The 13,778-nt window shown below is 39.5% G+C and overlaps 2 protein-coding genes across 2 annotated transcripts; both read left to right on the top strand.

Moving 5' to 3' along the window:
* The first annotated feature begins 4,828 nt into the window (after nt 1–4,828).
* LOC103426956 (lysine--tRNA ligase-like) lies at nt 4,829–6,329 on the top strand. Its single transcript, XM_029100611.2, has 6 exons — nt 4,829–4,928; nt 5,017–5,176; nt 5,374–5,517; nt 5,612–5,680; nt 5,773–5,898; nt 6,009–6,329. Exons 1-6 carry the CDS (start codon nt 4,834–4,836, stop codon nt 6,096–6,098), a joined length of 684 nt encoding a protein of 227 aa, XP_028956444.2. The 5' UTR covers nt 4,829–4,833; the 3' UTR covers nt 6,099–6,329.
* A 5,430-nt stretch (nt 6,330–11,759) lies between these two features.
* LOC103407908 (uncharacterized) lies at nt 11,760–12,263 on the top strand. Its single transcript, XM_008346784.3, has one exon. It carries the CDS (start codon nt 11,760–11,762, stop codon nt 12,261–12,263), a length of 504 nt encoding a protein of 167 aa, XP_008345006.3.
* Nucleotides 12,264–13,778: the final 1,515 nt, after the last annotated feature.

The raw sequence follows: 13,778 nt of genomic DNA, 5'->3' as shown, positions 1-13,778 counted from the left end.
CAAATATTTTTCACTATTATTTCCAGCAATAATAACAAGTTCAGCTTCAACAAGTGTCTACCCTTAATAAGTATATCCAGAATGGTTGGTAGTTTTGCAGCCTTCACAATCTTTTCCCAATGGATAGGTAATGAAGAACAATAGAAAGTCGTCTAAGCCTGATGCTAAGTAATTTTGGCGAAACTTTGGCAGATACAATGTTAGAGTAGGCTAGTTGTATCTAGCATACGAGTGAAAGGTCAACCTTGTTCTCAACCTCATGTAATGTTTTTTTATACCTTTTTTTTCCAGACTGAGTCCTCATGGAAATGGGACTGTGAAATGATCAAGTTTAGATATGGCACAGTCGAGTCCTCAGTAAACTGAAACTGCCAAGGATCAGAATAAGCTTTCATTAGATGTGAATTATTCTAAGGATAAGATATCATTCTCGGTCAGATAAGAATGAGTCAATCGCATAAAGGGGGTAAGTTCAAAATCCTTGTTGGAATCAAAGATGCGGGGGCTGAATAAGGATGAAGTATTGGCAAAGAATAAAAGAAGAGATTCTAGATCTTAGTCGATGACACCTGCCATGCTGAAGATAGCTAGTACGATTGCTGATAGGATTACTTAGCATAGAGGTTCCGTTGTGCCCCTAGTGCCGAAGTTTGTGCCAAGACGTTTGTTAGGATCTAAGTCTGGTTCACCTTTGGAGAGGTTTGCTACTATGAAGAGTGATAAGGTGGACCGTGTTGCTAAAATGGCGCCATGGCCTACTCTTCTTGTTGCTGAGACTAGTTCGCCTGCTGAGAAAGATGAGATTACTCGCTTAGGCAGTTGTGAGAAATCCACCAAGCTTATTACTGGATAGGCTGCTGAGATCGGTACATTTTTTAAGCCATATCTGCTCGAAGATATGGACGTGTGTGACAACCTTGTTAATGGCGTTAGAGAGGTTGTTTGCCTAAGTTCATTTCCAAAGCATACAACTCAATATAGGAGGACTGCTCTACTTGCCATGATGCAAAAAAACGACGATAATGTAATGGGAGGTCACGCATGGTACTTCCTTATATTGTAGGCTGATCTTGTATGGACCTTCCCATATGGGATCCATCTTTTTGGAGCTTTCTCTAGGTATTGTGCCATCTGCAGGTTGTTTTCTGTGTACTCCCCAGTAGTTTGGCTGGTGATTAGCTGGGAATTGGAATGAATTGCAAGTTTTTTCACCTCTAAGTCTTTTGCCATTCGGAGGCTTGCTAGTAAAGCTTCGTCCTCTACTTCGTTGTTGGATGCTTTGAAGCTTAGAGTGATTGCTTGTTCAAGCATCGAACCGTCTAGGGTGACAAGGACCACACCTGCTCCCAAGCCTTTGTAGTTAGATGCGTCATCGATGTGCAAATGCCAGAAGTCTCCATCGGGTGAGGCATACATGGCTAGGGTGTGCTCGGTTGCCTCCAGGGTGTCGTTGGGTCGCTCTATTGCATCGTCTAGGCCAGGAGTGAATTTTGCTATGAAGTTAGCTAAGGCTTGGGCTTTTATCGCTGTGTGGGGTCAGAAAAATAAGCCTTATAGGCCAAGTTCCAACACCCATTTCATTACTCATTGAGAGTCATCTGGACCATGTAGGATAGATTTGAGATAATTTTTTAGGTCTTGGAAAGCTCTTTCGCACTCATTAGCCTATTTGTCTCATTGTTCCCTCTTGATTGCTTTGAAAAAAGGTACGCGTCAATCAATGGACCGCAAGAGGAAGCGGTTGAGAGCAGCTACTCGTCCGGTCAAGCTTTGGATATTTTTCAAGGTAATTGAAGACTACATCTCTAGGATTGCTCGGATCTGCTTAGGATGTGATTTGGTTCCTCGTTGGGTTACTAGGTATCCTAAGAATCTGCATGAAGATACTCCTAATATACATTTGGCATGATTAAGCTTCATCTTGTACTTTCTAAAGATGTCAAAAGTTTCCGTCAAGTTGCCAATGTAGTTTAATCGCTGATTGCACTTCACCATGATGTCGTCGACGTAGACCTCCATGGTTACTCCAATTTGGTTCTTGAATATCATGTTTACCAGTTGTTGGTAAGTAGGTCCCACGTTCTTGAGGCCAAAAGGCATGACTTTGTAGCAGTAGGTGCCTCGTTCGATCATGAACACGATTTTATCCTTGTTAGGCTTGTGCATGGCTATTTGGTTTATAGCGGAAGTATGCATCCAAGAAACTGAGCAACTGGTTCTTGGAAGTTGAATTTACTAGTAGATTGATTTAAGGAATTGGATAAGGATCATTCGGGCATGCTTTGTTAAGGTCGATGTAGTCTATGCAAACCCTCTATTTTCCCTTCTATTTCTTTATTACTAGCATGACATTGGCTAGCCAAGTTTAGTGTGCTACCTCTTCTATGAATCCGGCTTCTAGTAGCTTGCCGATTTCCACTTTAGTGATCGCCACTCGTTCAGGTGCGAAATGTCTTATCTTTTGGATCACCAGTTTGGCAGCGGGGTCGACATGCAACTTGTGGTAAGCTATCTTGGGGTTAATGTAGGGCATATCAGAAGGTGAGCATGTGAAGATGTCATAATTTTCCCTAATGAAAGCCTTGAGTTCCTCATTTTCCTTCAGGCTTAGAAATGAGCCGATTCTAGCAGTCTTCTTCGGCTGCTGAGGATTAAGAATGATGTGCTTGGCGTCATCTTCGGGGTTTACATCCCGTTTCATCTGCTAGCGCCTTGATTTGGACACCATCTTCTTGATACATTTACTATGATTGTTATTTGGTAGCTTCGTCGTCATTTTGGACTTTGGTAGCCTCTATGAGGGTAAAGGTCTTCTTCTTTGACTCCTTCAGTATTTGGACAGTGTATCGTCGCGATGTGGCATGGTCGCGATTTTTTTTATACTTGACAAAGGTTTCAACATCCAGCTTGATCTCATTATAGGGAGATAGGTTGCTTACTATCGTGAACATCTACTTTGAGATGACTGGCGATGTTTTCACGTCAAGTGTAATGTTGCCGATGGCAGCCGAGGTATGTCCGTTGAATCCGGTGAGTACCTTCGCTTAGCGTATGATCATGCTTTCTAGGCCTATCTTCTAAATAATTAAGAAATGAAGTAGGTTAATTGCACTTTCGTTGTCCACCATCATTCTGTTGACTATAGAGTGGGCTAGTTGGAAAGATACCACTAGTGTATCGTCATGTGGGAAGTCAATGCCTTCGGCATCTTGCTCGGTGAAGCCAATGATGGGTCCAGGTTTGGTGACTAATAGAGCTTCCTGAATCTTTCTTTTCTTGGAGTTGTTGGTAGCCCCCAAGTGCTCGGATTCGGCGAAGATGCCATTGATTCGAATTATCTTGGTTGGCGACTCTTCGTCGGCGTCTGCATTCCTTCTAGGCTGCAACTGGCTTGTCCAAGTATATGTCAACCTTGCCTTCTTTCACCAACTTCTCTAGATAGTTCCTCCAAGTGTAGCAGTCATCGGTTGTGTGACCTAAACCTCGATGGAATGCGCAGTACTTGGTGTGGTCCAAATTGGAGGTATCTCCCTTTGATTTCTTCGGCAGTTTGAATCATGGTTCTCTCTTGATGTCGTGGAGGATTTGGTGGATCGAGATCAAGAACTTAGAGTAGTTCTTGGGCTTCGGACTTCTTTTAGTCAGGGATCGGTCCCTACGATTGGTCTCCTACTTGCTTTTATTGTTGTACTGCTTCTCATCCTCCTTGTTTTAAGCTACTGCTTATTTTTTTAAAGGCTACTCGGGTGCCTTGTCTGCTCACCAAGCCTCGTCCCAAAGTGCATACTTCTCTGCCATAGCGAATAAGTCTACCAGAGTTAGATCTTCTTTCATGATCAATTTTCCGAATAGCAGGTGGTCTGCTGGTAGTCCTTTTTGAAAGGCTACACTAGCTATTGAGTCGTAGCATCGGACTATCTTTGCCTTCTCTGCTTTGACCCTCTTCACATAGTTGCGGAGCGACTCCTTAGGGTTCTTCTTGACGTTGAACAAGTGGTCAGACTTCTTCTTAATCGAGCGATATGATGAATACTCCTTGGTGAAAACCAAAGAAAGCTCATCGAAACTCTAGATGGATTGTGGGGCAAGGTTTGGAGCCAATCTTGCACCTTACCTTGTAAAGTGGTGGCAAATATCTTGTACATAAGAGCGTCGTTGTTCCGATAAAGGATCATTGCGCTTTGGTAGTGCTTTAGTTGCCTCTCCAGGTCTCCATCTCCTTTGAAGGATGTGAAATGTGCCATGTTGAATTTGCGTGGAGGCTCTGCCTACTCGATCTCGTCCATGAAGGGTGACCTACTTATGTTGGTCATGGCCTATAGCAGTGCCTCGTCAATGACCTTGTTGCGTTGGAAATCGAGCAATCGCTCGATCAAGAGCCTCTCTACTTCTTCTTGAATTTGCCTTTGTTGGAGTAGCAAAGCTTCCGGTTGCCCCTAGTCGTGATCTGCTGGTCTAGGCTGCTCTTCCATATGTTCGGCTTGTCTATACCGCAGCTGGGGTGCATGTGGTACGTTCCTAGCAGGTGAGCGAATTACTCACAAGCTACCAGTTGAACTTGAGTCGGATTGAGTGACTGCGTCTCTCCGTCCATCATGCTGCCTACTCCGATGTGAGGTGGAGGATGCTCCTTGCAAGCCCAGTCGCGAACGAACACTTCACCTGGAAGGTTGCTCATGTTAATTATTGGAGTCCAGTCGCGAACGAACACTTCACCTGGAAGGTTGCTCATGTTGATTATTGGAGTATGGCCCCAACCGTATAGATTTCCTTGTTCCTTTCCCCGTTGAGAGTACTTGATTTGTTTGCTAATATATTAACCCTAAAATAGGGATGGTCAAGGAACTAACTGGTGGATATAAAATCAAGTATCATTTGAATGGGCTCGACAAGGATCTAATTGAGATTGACTTTACTCCTCCTTTCAGGTCTGTAAACTATATTTTGGTCATGAATATTACAGCTTAAACGTATGTTAAGAAACTTATTTGGTGGTTTTAACTGTAACTACTGCAGAAGGATCGACATGGTTGAGGAATTAAATAAGATTGGAGGTCTCAACATAAATCCAGAGGATCTCTCCAGTGCGGAAGCTAACCAATATCTTAAGGATGTGTGCAAGAAGTTTGATATCAAATGTTCCCCTCCTGAAACAACAACTCGTTTGTTAGACAAGGTAACTCATTTTCTTCTTCCTCCCATATATTCTTTAAAATCAAGTACATGAATCAGGAGACTATCTCTGGTTTTATGTGGTGGCGGGGAATGACGTTACACTCAATGCAATGTTATGCTTTGTCAGTTAAGAAAAAACCTAGTCAGTTAAGAAAAAATGACTCGTGCATCTGTTTTTACTTTTTGGTTCTTTTGCAGCTTGTGGGGCACTTGTTGGAAGAGACGTGTGTAAATCCTGCGTTCATCATTAACCATCCTGAGATAATGAGTCCTTCAGCAAAGTGGCACCGATCGAAACGTGGCCTGACTGAACGTTTTGAATTGTTTATCAACAAGCATGAAGTATGCCTACCAACTTGAGGATTTGAATGATTTCTTTATTGGCTACCTTTTTCTTTGTCATTAAGCCTGTTTACGATTTTCATTTGCTTTCCAGCTTGCCAATGCATACACAAAATTGAATGATCCTGTGGTACAACGCCAACGATTTGCTGATCAACTCAAGGTATCACTTAATTGTTTAGTTATGGTACCTTATTAAACAATTTTTGCAGAAATCTAATGATATATGGTTTTGGGTTCACGACCGACAATCAGGTGATGATGAAGCAATGGTTTTGGACGAAGCATAGAGCTGTTGAGTACGGGTTACCTCCAACTGGTGGTTGGGGTTTGCTCATTGATCGACTCTGTATGTGGCTAACTGATTCACAAAATATTAAGGTTTATCTCTCTCTCTCTCTCTCTCTCTCTCTCTCTCTCTCTCTCTCTCTCTCTCTCGTATTTGTTTCGTGTGAGCTGTTTCTCACTGTCTATTGTTTGTGGTTGGATAGGAAGTTCTACTCTTCCCGGCTATGAAACCACAGGATGAGCCTTCTGCTAAAGGTACTAACTTCTTTTGGAATAACTTTCCTCGAACGTGACCAATAAATTTCCGAAGTGCCAAATTTGTATGTCTCTGTTGTGGTATTTTCTTTTGAATAAGGATCTGTTACAACTGAAAAGAAAGTCTCTCACCGTCTGTTGGTTTGGTTTCATTAAAAAATTTGTAGTGAAAAATTGGTAAAGTCTTTGAAGGATAACAAATTGGTAGTGAAAACATTTGGAATAAAATTTATTAAAAAATAAATTGAGAGACAAATTCATACCTTTAATTTTCTTCCAATTCCGTCACAAACCTACAACAAAATTACTTAATTACACAATTAAACAAAAAATTTAACAAATAAAAAAAACCTTAAATTAATTGGGAGAGGGATGATGAGAGATGGGTGATGAGTTGGGTATGAGATGGTTGTGAGAGAGAGGGAGAGAGTAGAAATATGGCAGAGAAGAAGAGTGTTGTTGGGGAAAGAAAGAAGAAAGGAGAAGCAGAATGAAAAGGAAGGCCACGTGGCCTGTTTTATGGCTGGTTTTGTATTGATGTGTTTTGAAAAAAAAAACTGATTCTGCTGTGCTGTGAGAATAAGCTCATTTTTTATGCTGTTTTTAAGTGTTTACCAAACACCTTTTTGAGCTCAGCTTTTTTTTATACCCACTTTTTATAAAAGCACATCAGTACCAAACACCTTTTTGAAAAAAAACAAAATTACTTAATTACACAATTAAACAAAAAAATTAACAAATAAAAAAACCTTAAATTAATTGGGAGAGGGATGATGAGAGATGGGTGATGAGTTGGGTATGAGATGGTTGTGAGTGAAAGAGATAGAGAGAGAGAGTAGAAATATGGCAGAGAAGAAGAGAGTTGTTGGGGAAAGAAAGAAGAAAGGAGAAGTAGAATGAAAAGGAAGGCCACGTGGCCTGTTTTATGGCTGGTTTGGTATTGCTATGTTTTGAAAAAAAAAAACTGATTCTGCTGTGCTGTGAGAATAAGCTCATTTTTTAATGCTATTTTTAAGTGTTTACCAAACACCTTTTTTAGCTCAGCTTTTATAGGAAAACTAATGAAAAGGGCTTGAAAACTTTGAGTTTTAATGATAAGGACAAAATAAAGGGTAAAGTGAATAGTACCATGATTGACTTTTTAGTGTTAAAATGTGGTTTTTCGTTAAAGTGAACAGTACCGGATGCTTTTCGTTAAAGTTCCCTTTTTTTATACCCACTTTTTATAAAAGCACATCATTACCAAACCAATACTTAATGAATTGGGTTTGCTCGACGAAATGGTTCATTTGGTAACCTCACCTATGTCGTCGAGCAAAGAATCGTCGTTGGGCAAACACACAAAAAATGGTCACAAAAAAAAAGATGGTTAGTTTTAGGACAAGTCATTGTGGATCTATACCTGACGACTCGTATACATTGCCTGATGGAACGGTTCGTCGGGCAAAGTCATTTTATCCTACGAATTTGTTCTTCTATAGGTCAAAAGGTGGCATAATACTCACCAATTTTTCCCTTGGCACTAAAGCTTTGCCTGACGAAGAATAGTTTGCTCGTCGAAATGTTTCATCACCTAAGGTCTCTAAAAAAAAATAAAAACATTAACCACTTTTGCCCAACCAAATTTTTTTTGTCTGTCGAGTAAAGTTACTTTGCCCCACGACATTTCGTCAGACAAATAATTTTTAGTAATGATATATAAGTTGTCAAAATAGTTTATATAGCACATGTATACCATTATTGCAGCGTTATGTACTAGTTATAGAATTTCATACGAATAAAAGCTTACACATGACATTACATGATTGACACGAAACGCTACAATGACATTTTACTCGTGTATATAAGTCCTTATGCGTAGGTGCTCACAAACAAAATGAAGATATACAAAATTGTTGGAGTACTAGTTCTATGTCCAACGCCTAATAGGTTTTCACAGTTAATTAAAAAAAATCTTAGAATGCAAGTAAGGTTAGAATTGACTAGACATTAGTGTCTTAACCCTAATGACATTATGATAGGAAGACTGCTAAATACAAGACTAAAGTCTCTACACGCACCATGAAATATAACTTAGAATATCGCCCCATTAAATTCAGTGCTACCGAGCGGTGAATGCGCATAACAACTTGGCCAATTAACTTGTTTTCAAGACTATAATTTGTTTTGCATCTTCGAAGCAGCCTGCACTAGTTTGAGCAGAATAGGAATTCCTATCCGGATGAGGATCCTAGGGATTAGTTTAACTTCATCATATCCGTTCATAAGTCATTTTGCGGCTAGAAATTATTTTGAATTTTTTATTTAAAATTGAACATAAACAATGCCCAACAAAAAGTAGTTGCATTGTAACAGCCCTTCCCTAAAAATTATGGTTTTTATAATTTTAATACGTGAAATGACGGAAATGCCCTATGGGCAAAGCATGATTTTTCGAGGACGTGTGTGATTCTCGTATTTTGTCATGTTTCTTGACATATTCGGATTAGGTTCAATCTTACGGATGCGTAGGCATGGGTAGAAGTGATTGTGGAGTTACGGTTAAAGTTTTATTGAGTTACGAACCCGAAGGTATTTGGAATGAAGTATTATTTTAATTATTTTTACACTATGTTTTTATTATTAATACAAAGTGAAACATATGCATGGTGGGGGTGTGTGTGTGGGAGAAAAGGGGAGGAAGGAGGGGCTGCCTGATGGCAGCAAAGGAGTGGAGAAAATGGAAGAAAATGGGGAAACCAATCAGGGAAAGAGAGTGGAGAAAGGAGGACCAATGGGAAAGAGAGCAGGAGGAAAGGAGAGAAGAAGAAAATGAGGGAACCCAAATGGGTCTTCCTTAACCCGTGCAACCCGTTTCCTCAAACCAGCGGCTCCTCGCCATTTCTCATCCAATTTTCTGACGAATTGGACCTATAAACTGCTCCCAATCATCACCTTGGCCCTTTCTCTTCTTGTTCCACCGTTGGATCGTCACCAAACTTTAATATATTTTAGTACGTAATATTTGAGGACCATTGGAACTTATGGATCGGGAATCCAATATATGGATTTTCCCGAATTGAATTTGTAAGTTTATGAAATAAAAGGTTAACCGCCACTTAGTTTTGGCAATTAGCAGAGATCCGACCGTTGGATCGTAATGGGACTTTAAGATGTTGTTCTAGAGGTATAATGTTGATCTTTGGAAGCAACAGATCGGAAATCCGTGATGCAAATCTTCCAAATTGATAACGTAGGGATTTGTTTTATGTAAATTGTGTATTTTATCGATACGAACTCTGAGATGTGATTTGATAATTGGTCATAGGCGACGATGGTTCGTGATGTCTCGATATGCGTGCTAGGGAGTCGTAGCGCATACCTCAGGTAAGTAGGTCTTTTCCTTTTTTATCGTATATTATATATATGTGATTGGCAATTCCACAACGTTTATAAATTGCTTATTGCATATAATTACTATGAATGCCTTGAAGTACTTATGTGAACTACGAATGGGTTGATCCCTGTTTATGGTACGTAGGCAATCTAACGAGACATTAGATGTAGCCATACAATATTTGAAACAAAAACCTTGTTTGGGAATTGAGCAATGTGAAGGAAATTGGTGAAAAATATGAGATTTAACCTTATGTTTTTAGTGATTGGATGTTGGTCATAAATCAATGTGGAAGGAATCAAGAAACTAAAATAAGGAAACGTAAGTAATGATAGTTAATTAAACTGGTGTTTAGCTGGACTTATCCCTAATAATTATTTCCGAAAATAAATAATTCGAGAGTAGGGCGTTATAGATTGTGCATTATACGCCAAATTATATATATATATATATATATATATATGTGTGTGTATGTATGTATTGGAAAAATACTATGATATGGTTGAGTTTTAGATTTGCATTATGGCATATCCATGTGTATACTACCTGCACAAAATTATTACGAATGCTTTGAAGTGCGAAGATGAACGCGGAACACACAAGTAAGTTCAGGTGAGTTATGGTATTTGTTGAAATGATTGAGTTATGGGATGATCACATTATGTTTTAGGCAACTCCGACATTGTTGTACAAGTTTCCCATGAATTGTATATGTCACATGAGATGCATTTAGAGCTCACAAACCTGCACCCCGGTGTTAGTGCTCCCGCCCATGGCCAGGGCACAGTCCTTCACGTGATGTTCACGTTCCGCACCTTACGCTCACCTTGGATCAAAGGTAGGTGCACAGGCCTATCGTACAGACCACTATAGGTGGTTCCGACTCGTAGGTGACCCGCGATTATTCGCACAGTCTTCACGTGATCGTAGCACTTGAGCGTACTTATTTACACCCAATCCTGTCGTACAGACCACTATAGGTGGTTTTGACTCGTGTGCAGGGATATATGATGAGCTATGGATAAGTCGTACAAGTCACTATAGGTGACTCCGACTTATGAGCTAGCATATGTGATGAGCTAGCATATGTGATGAGATATGTGATGAGCTAGCATATGTGATGAAATATGTGATAAGCTAGCATATGTGATGAGATATGGGTAAGTCGTACAGGTCACTATAGGTGACTCCGACTTATGAGTTAACATCGATTGATGAGATATGGGTGCAGTCATACAGGTCATAATAGGTGACTCCGACTTGCATGCTAGTATGAGTTATTAATCACATGATTATTGATATTGCTGATGAGACGATGTGTTGTGGTATATTTATGATTTTCTACAGGTGTTGTAGCGAGGGGTTATGATGTTTTATATGGTTTCTATTAAAATTTTATTTCCAAGGCCACTCACCCTTGTTTTCTCTTCACCCTCAAGGTTTTATTAGCTGAGCTTTCTTATCATCAATGATTCGTGGTGATTCTTAGTATTGGAGATTATTTCGAGGGTACGATTCTTAATTCACTCTACTGTACTTGCTTATGCTCTAACGTCACGTGTGAAGTGGGTTCGTTCCCGCTCACCAGCGCATTCTGGTATTTAGGAACTCTTAAGTTTAAATTTATTCACATTTTTCCTCATCATCATACTTTATGGCTTCGTCACCCTACAGGTGTCGACCAGCATAGCTCGATTTGGAGTCATAGTGGACATCCCGGGTCGGGGTGTGTTATGCACGATGTACGATAAACGGCTAAGATGAATTGATCCCTAAGACCATCTCCAACCATGGCCTAAAACCTAAAAATATTTAGCCCAAAAAATTTAGGTTTTAGCCCGGAAACAGTTTTTCTCCTCCAACCCTTTTGGCCTAAAATTTTAGCCCATGATTATTAAACAATGAACTTAGGCTAATTTTTTTCTTAAATTAACTGTTTTTTTTTTAAATTATGTAAACTATCATAATTTAATTTTATGAACATTTTAATCTAAAAATATTTAAATTCCGATAAATATTGAAAAATCACTAAATCGACACTTGAAACTCACCAAACTTTTAACTTTCACCAATCGTTCAACTTTCACCAAACTTTCACTTTTCACCAACCGTTCAACTTTCACCAAACTTTCACTTTTCACCAACCGTTCAACTTTCAACAAACTTTCAACTTTCCCCAACCATTCAACTTTCATCCTTTATATAAACACAAGTCCAATATCATTTCTCACACAATCTTTCAACCTTCAATCATCCTCTATATTCACCAATCTTTCAACTTTCAAAGTGTTTTAGTTTCCTAAAAATCCTCAATATCTCACCAATGGGTGATAGAAGAATGAGTAACAGGGCAATGCAAATGGCACAATATCAAGCAAGGCTTGACATTAAGAATGCTGAAATAATCAACACTGAAGCCGAACTTGTAAACTTGCTTATGCAATATGAGCACCATGTCGAATCTAGTCATCGTGGTTCTGTCACGGGGCCTTCATTTGTGCAGCGTGATAAAGAAGAGTGTCATAACCAAATGATGAAAGATTATTTCATCGAGCATCTGAGATTTCCTCTTCATGATTTTTGGAGGCTGTTTCGAATGAGGAGAGAGCTTTTTGAAAGCATATTGAACGCAGTTGTCAATCATGACCATTACTTTGCAAAGAAGATAGATGTCATTGACCGACAAAGTCTGTCACCTCATCAGAAGCTCACTTTTGCATTTCGGATGCTAGTTAATGGATGCTTTGCAAACTCTACTAATGAGTATTGCCAACTTGCGAAAATTACTGCTATTGAGAACTTAAAGCGCTCATGTCAGGCAATTTAAGCCATATATGGAGCCACATACATCCGCAAGCCAAATTGTGATGACTTAAAGAGGCTTCAACGCAAGGCAAACAAAAGAGGCTTCCCTGGCATGATAGGAAGTCTCGATTGTATGCATTGGGAGTGGAAGAATTATCTTACTGCTTGGGCTGGCCAATTCAAGGGCCATCATAACAAGCCAACCATCGTGCTTCTTACAACACATGGATTTGGCATGCATTCTTCAGCGCTTCAAGATCAAACAACTATATTAATGTTCTTTGGTCTTCACCTCTGTTCGATGATGTTGTCAATGGATGGGCACCAGAATTTCGGTACTAGGTCAATGGTAATAGGTATGAGCTAGGTTACTACCTAACTGGTGGTATTTATCCTAGTTGGTCTACCTTTGTCAAAAGTTTTTCTCATCCTGATAGTGCAAAGAAGAAATTATTTTTGCAGAGGCAAGAGTCTTACAAGAAGGATGTGGAAAGAGTGTTCGGGATCCTACAAGCTCGATAGGCCATTGTTAGAGGGCCTGCACGACTTCAGCATACCGAAGACCTCCATTCAATCATGATGACGTGCATAATTTTGCACAACATAATTGTGGAAGATGAGTACATCGAAATTGAAAAAGATTCATATGAAGATGTGGATGATGACCAACCAATACATGCGAGAGCTATTGCAAGAGATGTTGAACATCTCGCTGAAACCACATATGAGACCCGACATGATAGGGTCACATTGACACCTTCATTCGCACCTTCATTGAAATCATTTGGGAGCAAGGCTTCGCTATGAAATAATCTTCCCCATTGTTGGTCCGCATCGGTTTCCCACCTCGGACAATCCTTGAGGATGTTCCAAGCATGATGCAACTTAAAAGCTTGATTTTTTGGAATAGTTCTTGTCTTGTAAATTGCCATTGCTTTGTCACCCTATGCAAAAAATACATAAAAACAATTAGTTGCAAAATACTATTATGTACATGACAAATAAAATATCAACAAAGAAACTCACAATTTCTGAGGCGCCCCTCTACTAGGCATGTCAACCATGCCACTCTCCAAGCTTCCCTTCCACAAAGTACACGCTTTGTTGATAATATTCCACCGATCATAAACACCACCAGCTTCCCTTCAACCGACATTCGAGTTTTCATGGAACTTATCAACGATTTCACCTCACAAAACCTTTCTATTTTGATTCATGCCGATGACACCATCTTCGCTAACAGAAATCCATATCAAACATAAAGCAATATCTTCGTCAAAGGTCCAATTATGACCTCTAACATGCTCTTTTGCCATCTTGAAAATTTTGGAAATGAGAAGAAATGGTAGAAAGAAAAACTGGAAGCATTGTAGGAGAAAAGTGAGTTTTGTGTGGATGTTTGAACAAATACATAGGTATTTATAGAGTTTTTGGTTGAATTTTGAGTTAAATATTTTTTTAAATTATTTTAGCCGTTGGATTTAAATTTGGACCGTTAGATCTTTTTTTTACCGTTAGATTTGATTATATTCGATCT

The sequence above is a fragment of the Malus domestica genome, chromosome 03 (genome assembly GCF_042453785.1).
Source record: "Malus domestica chromosome 03, GDT2T_hap1".
Taxonomy (NCBI): domain Eukaryota; kingdom Viridiplantae; phylum Streptophyta; class Magnoliopsida; order Rosales; family Rosaceae; genus Malus; species Malus domestica.
This window is presented reverse-complemented; position numbering and strand designations above follow the sequence as displayed.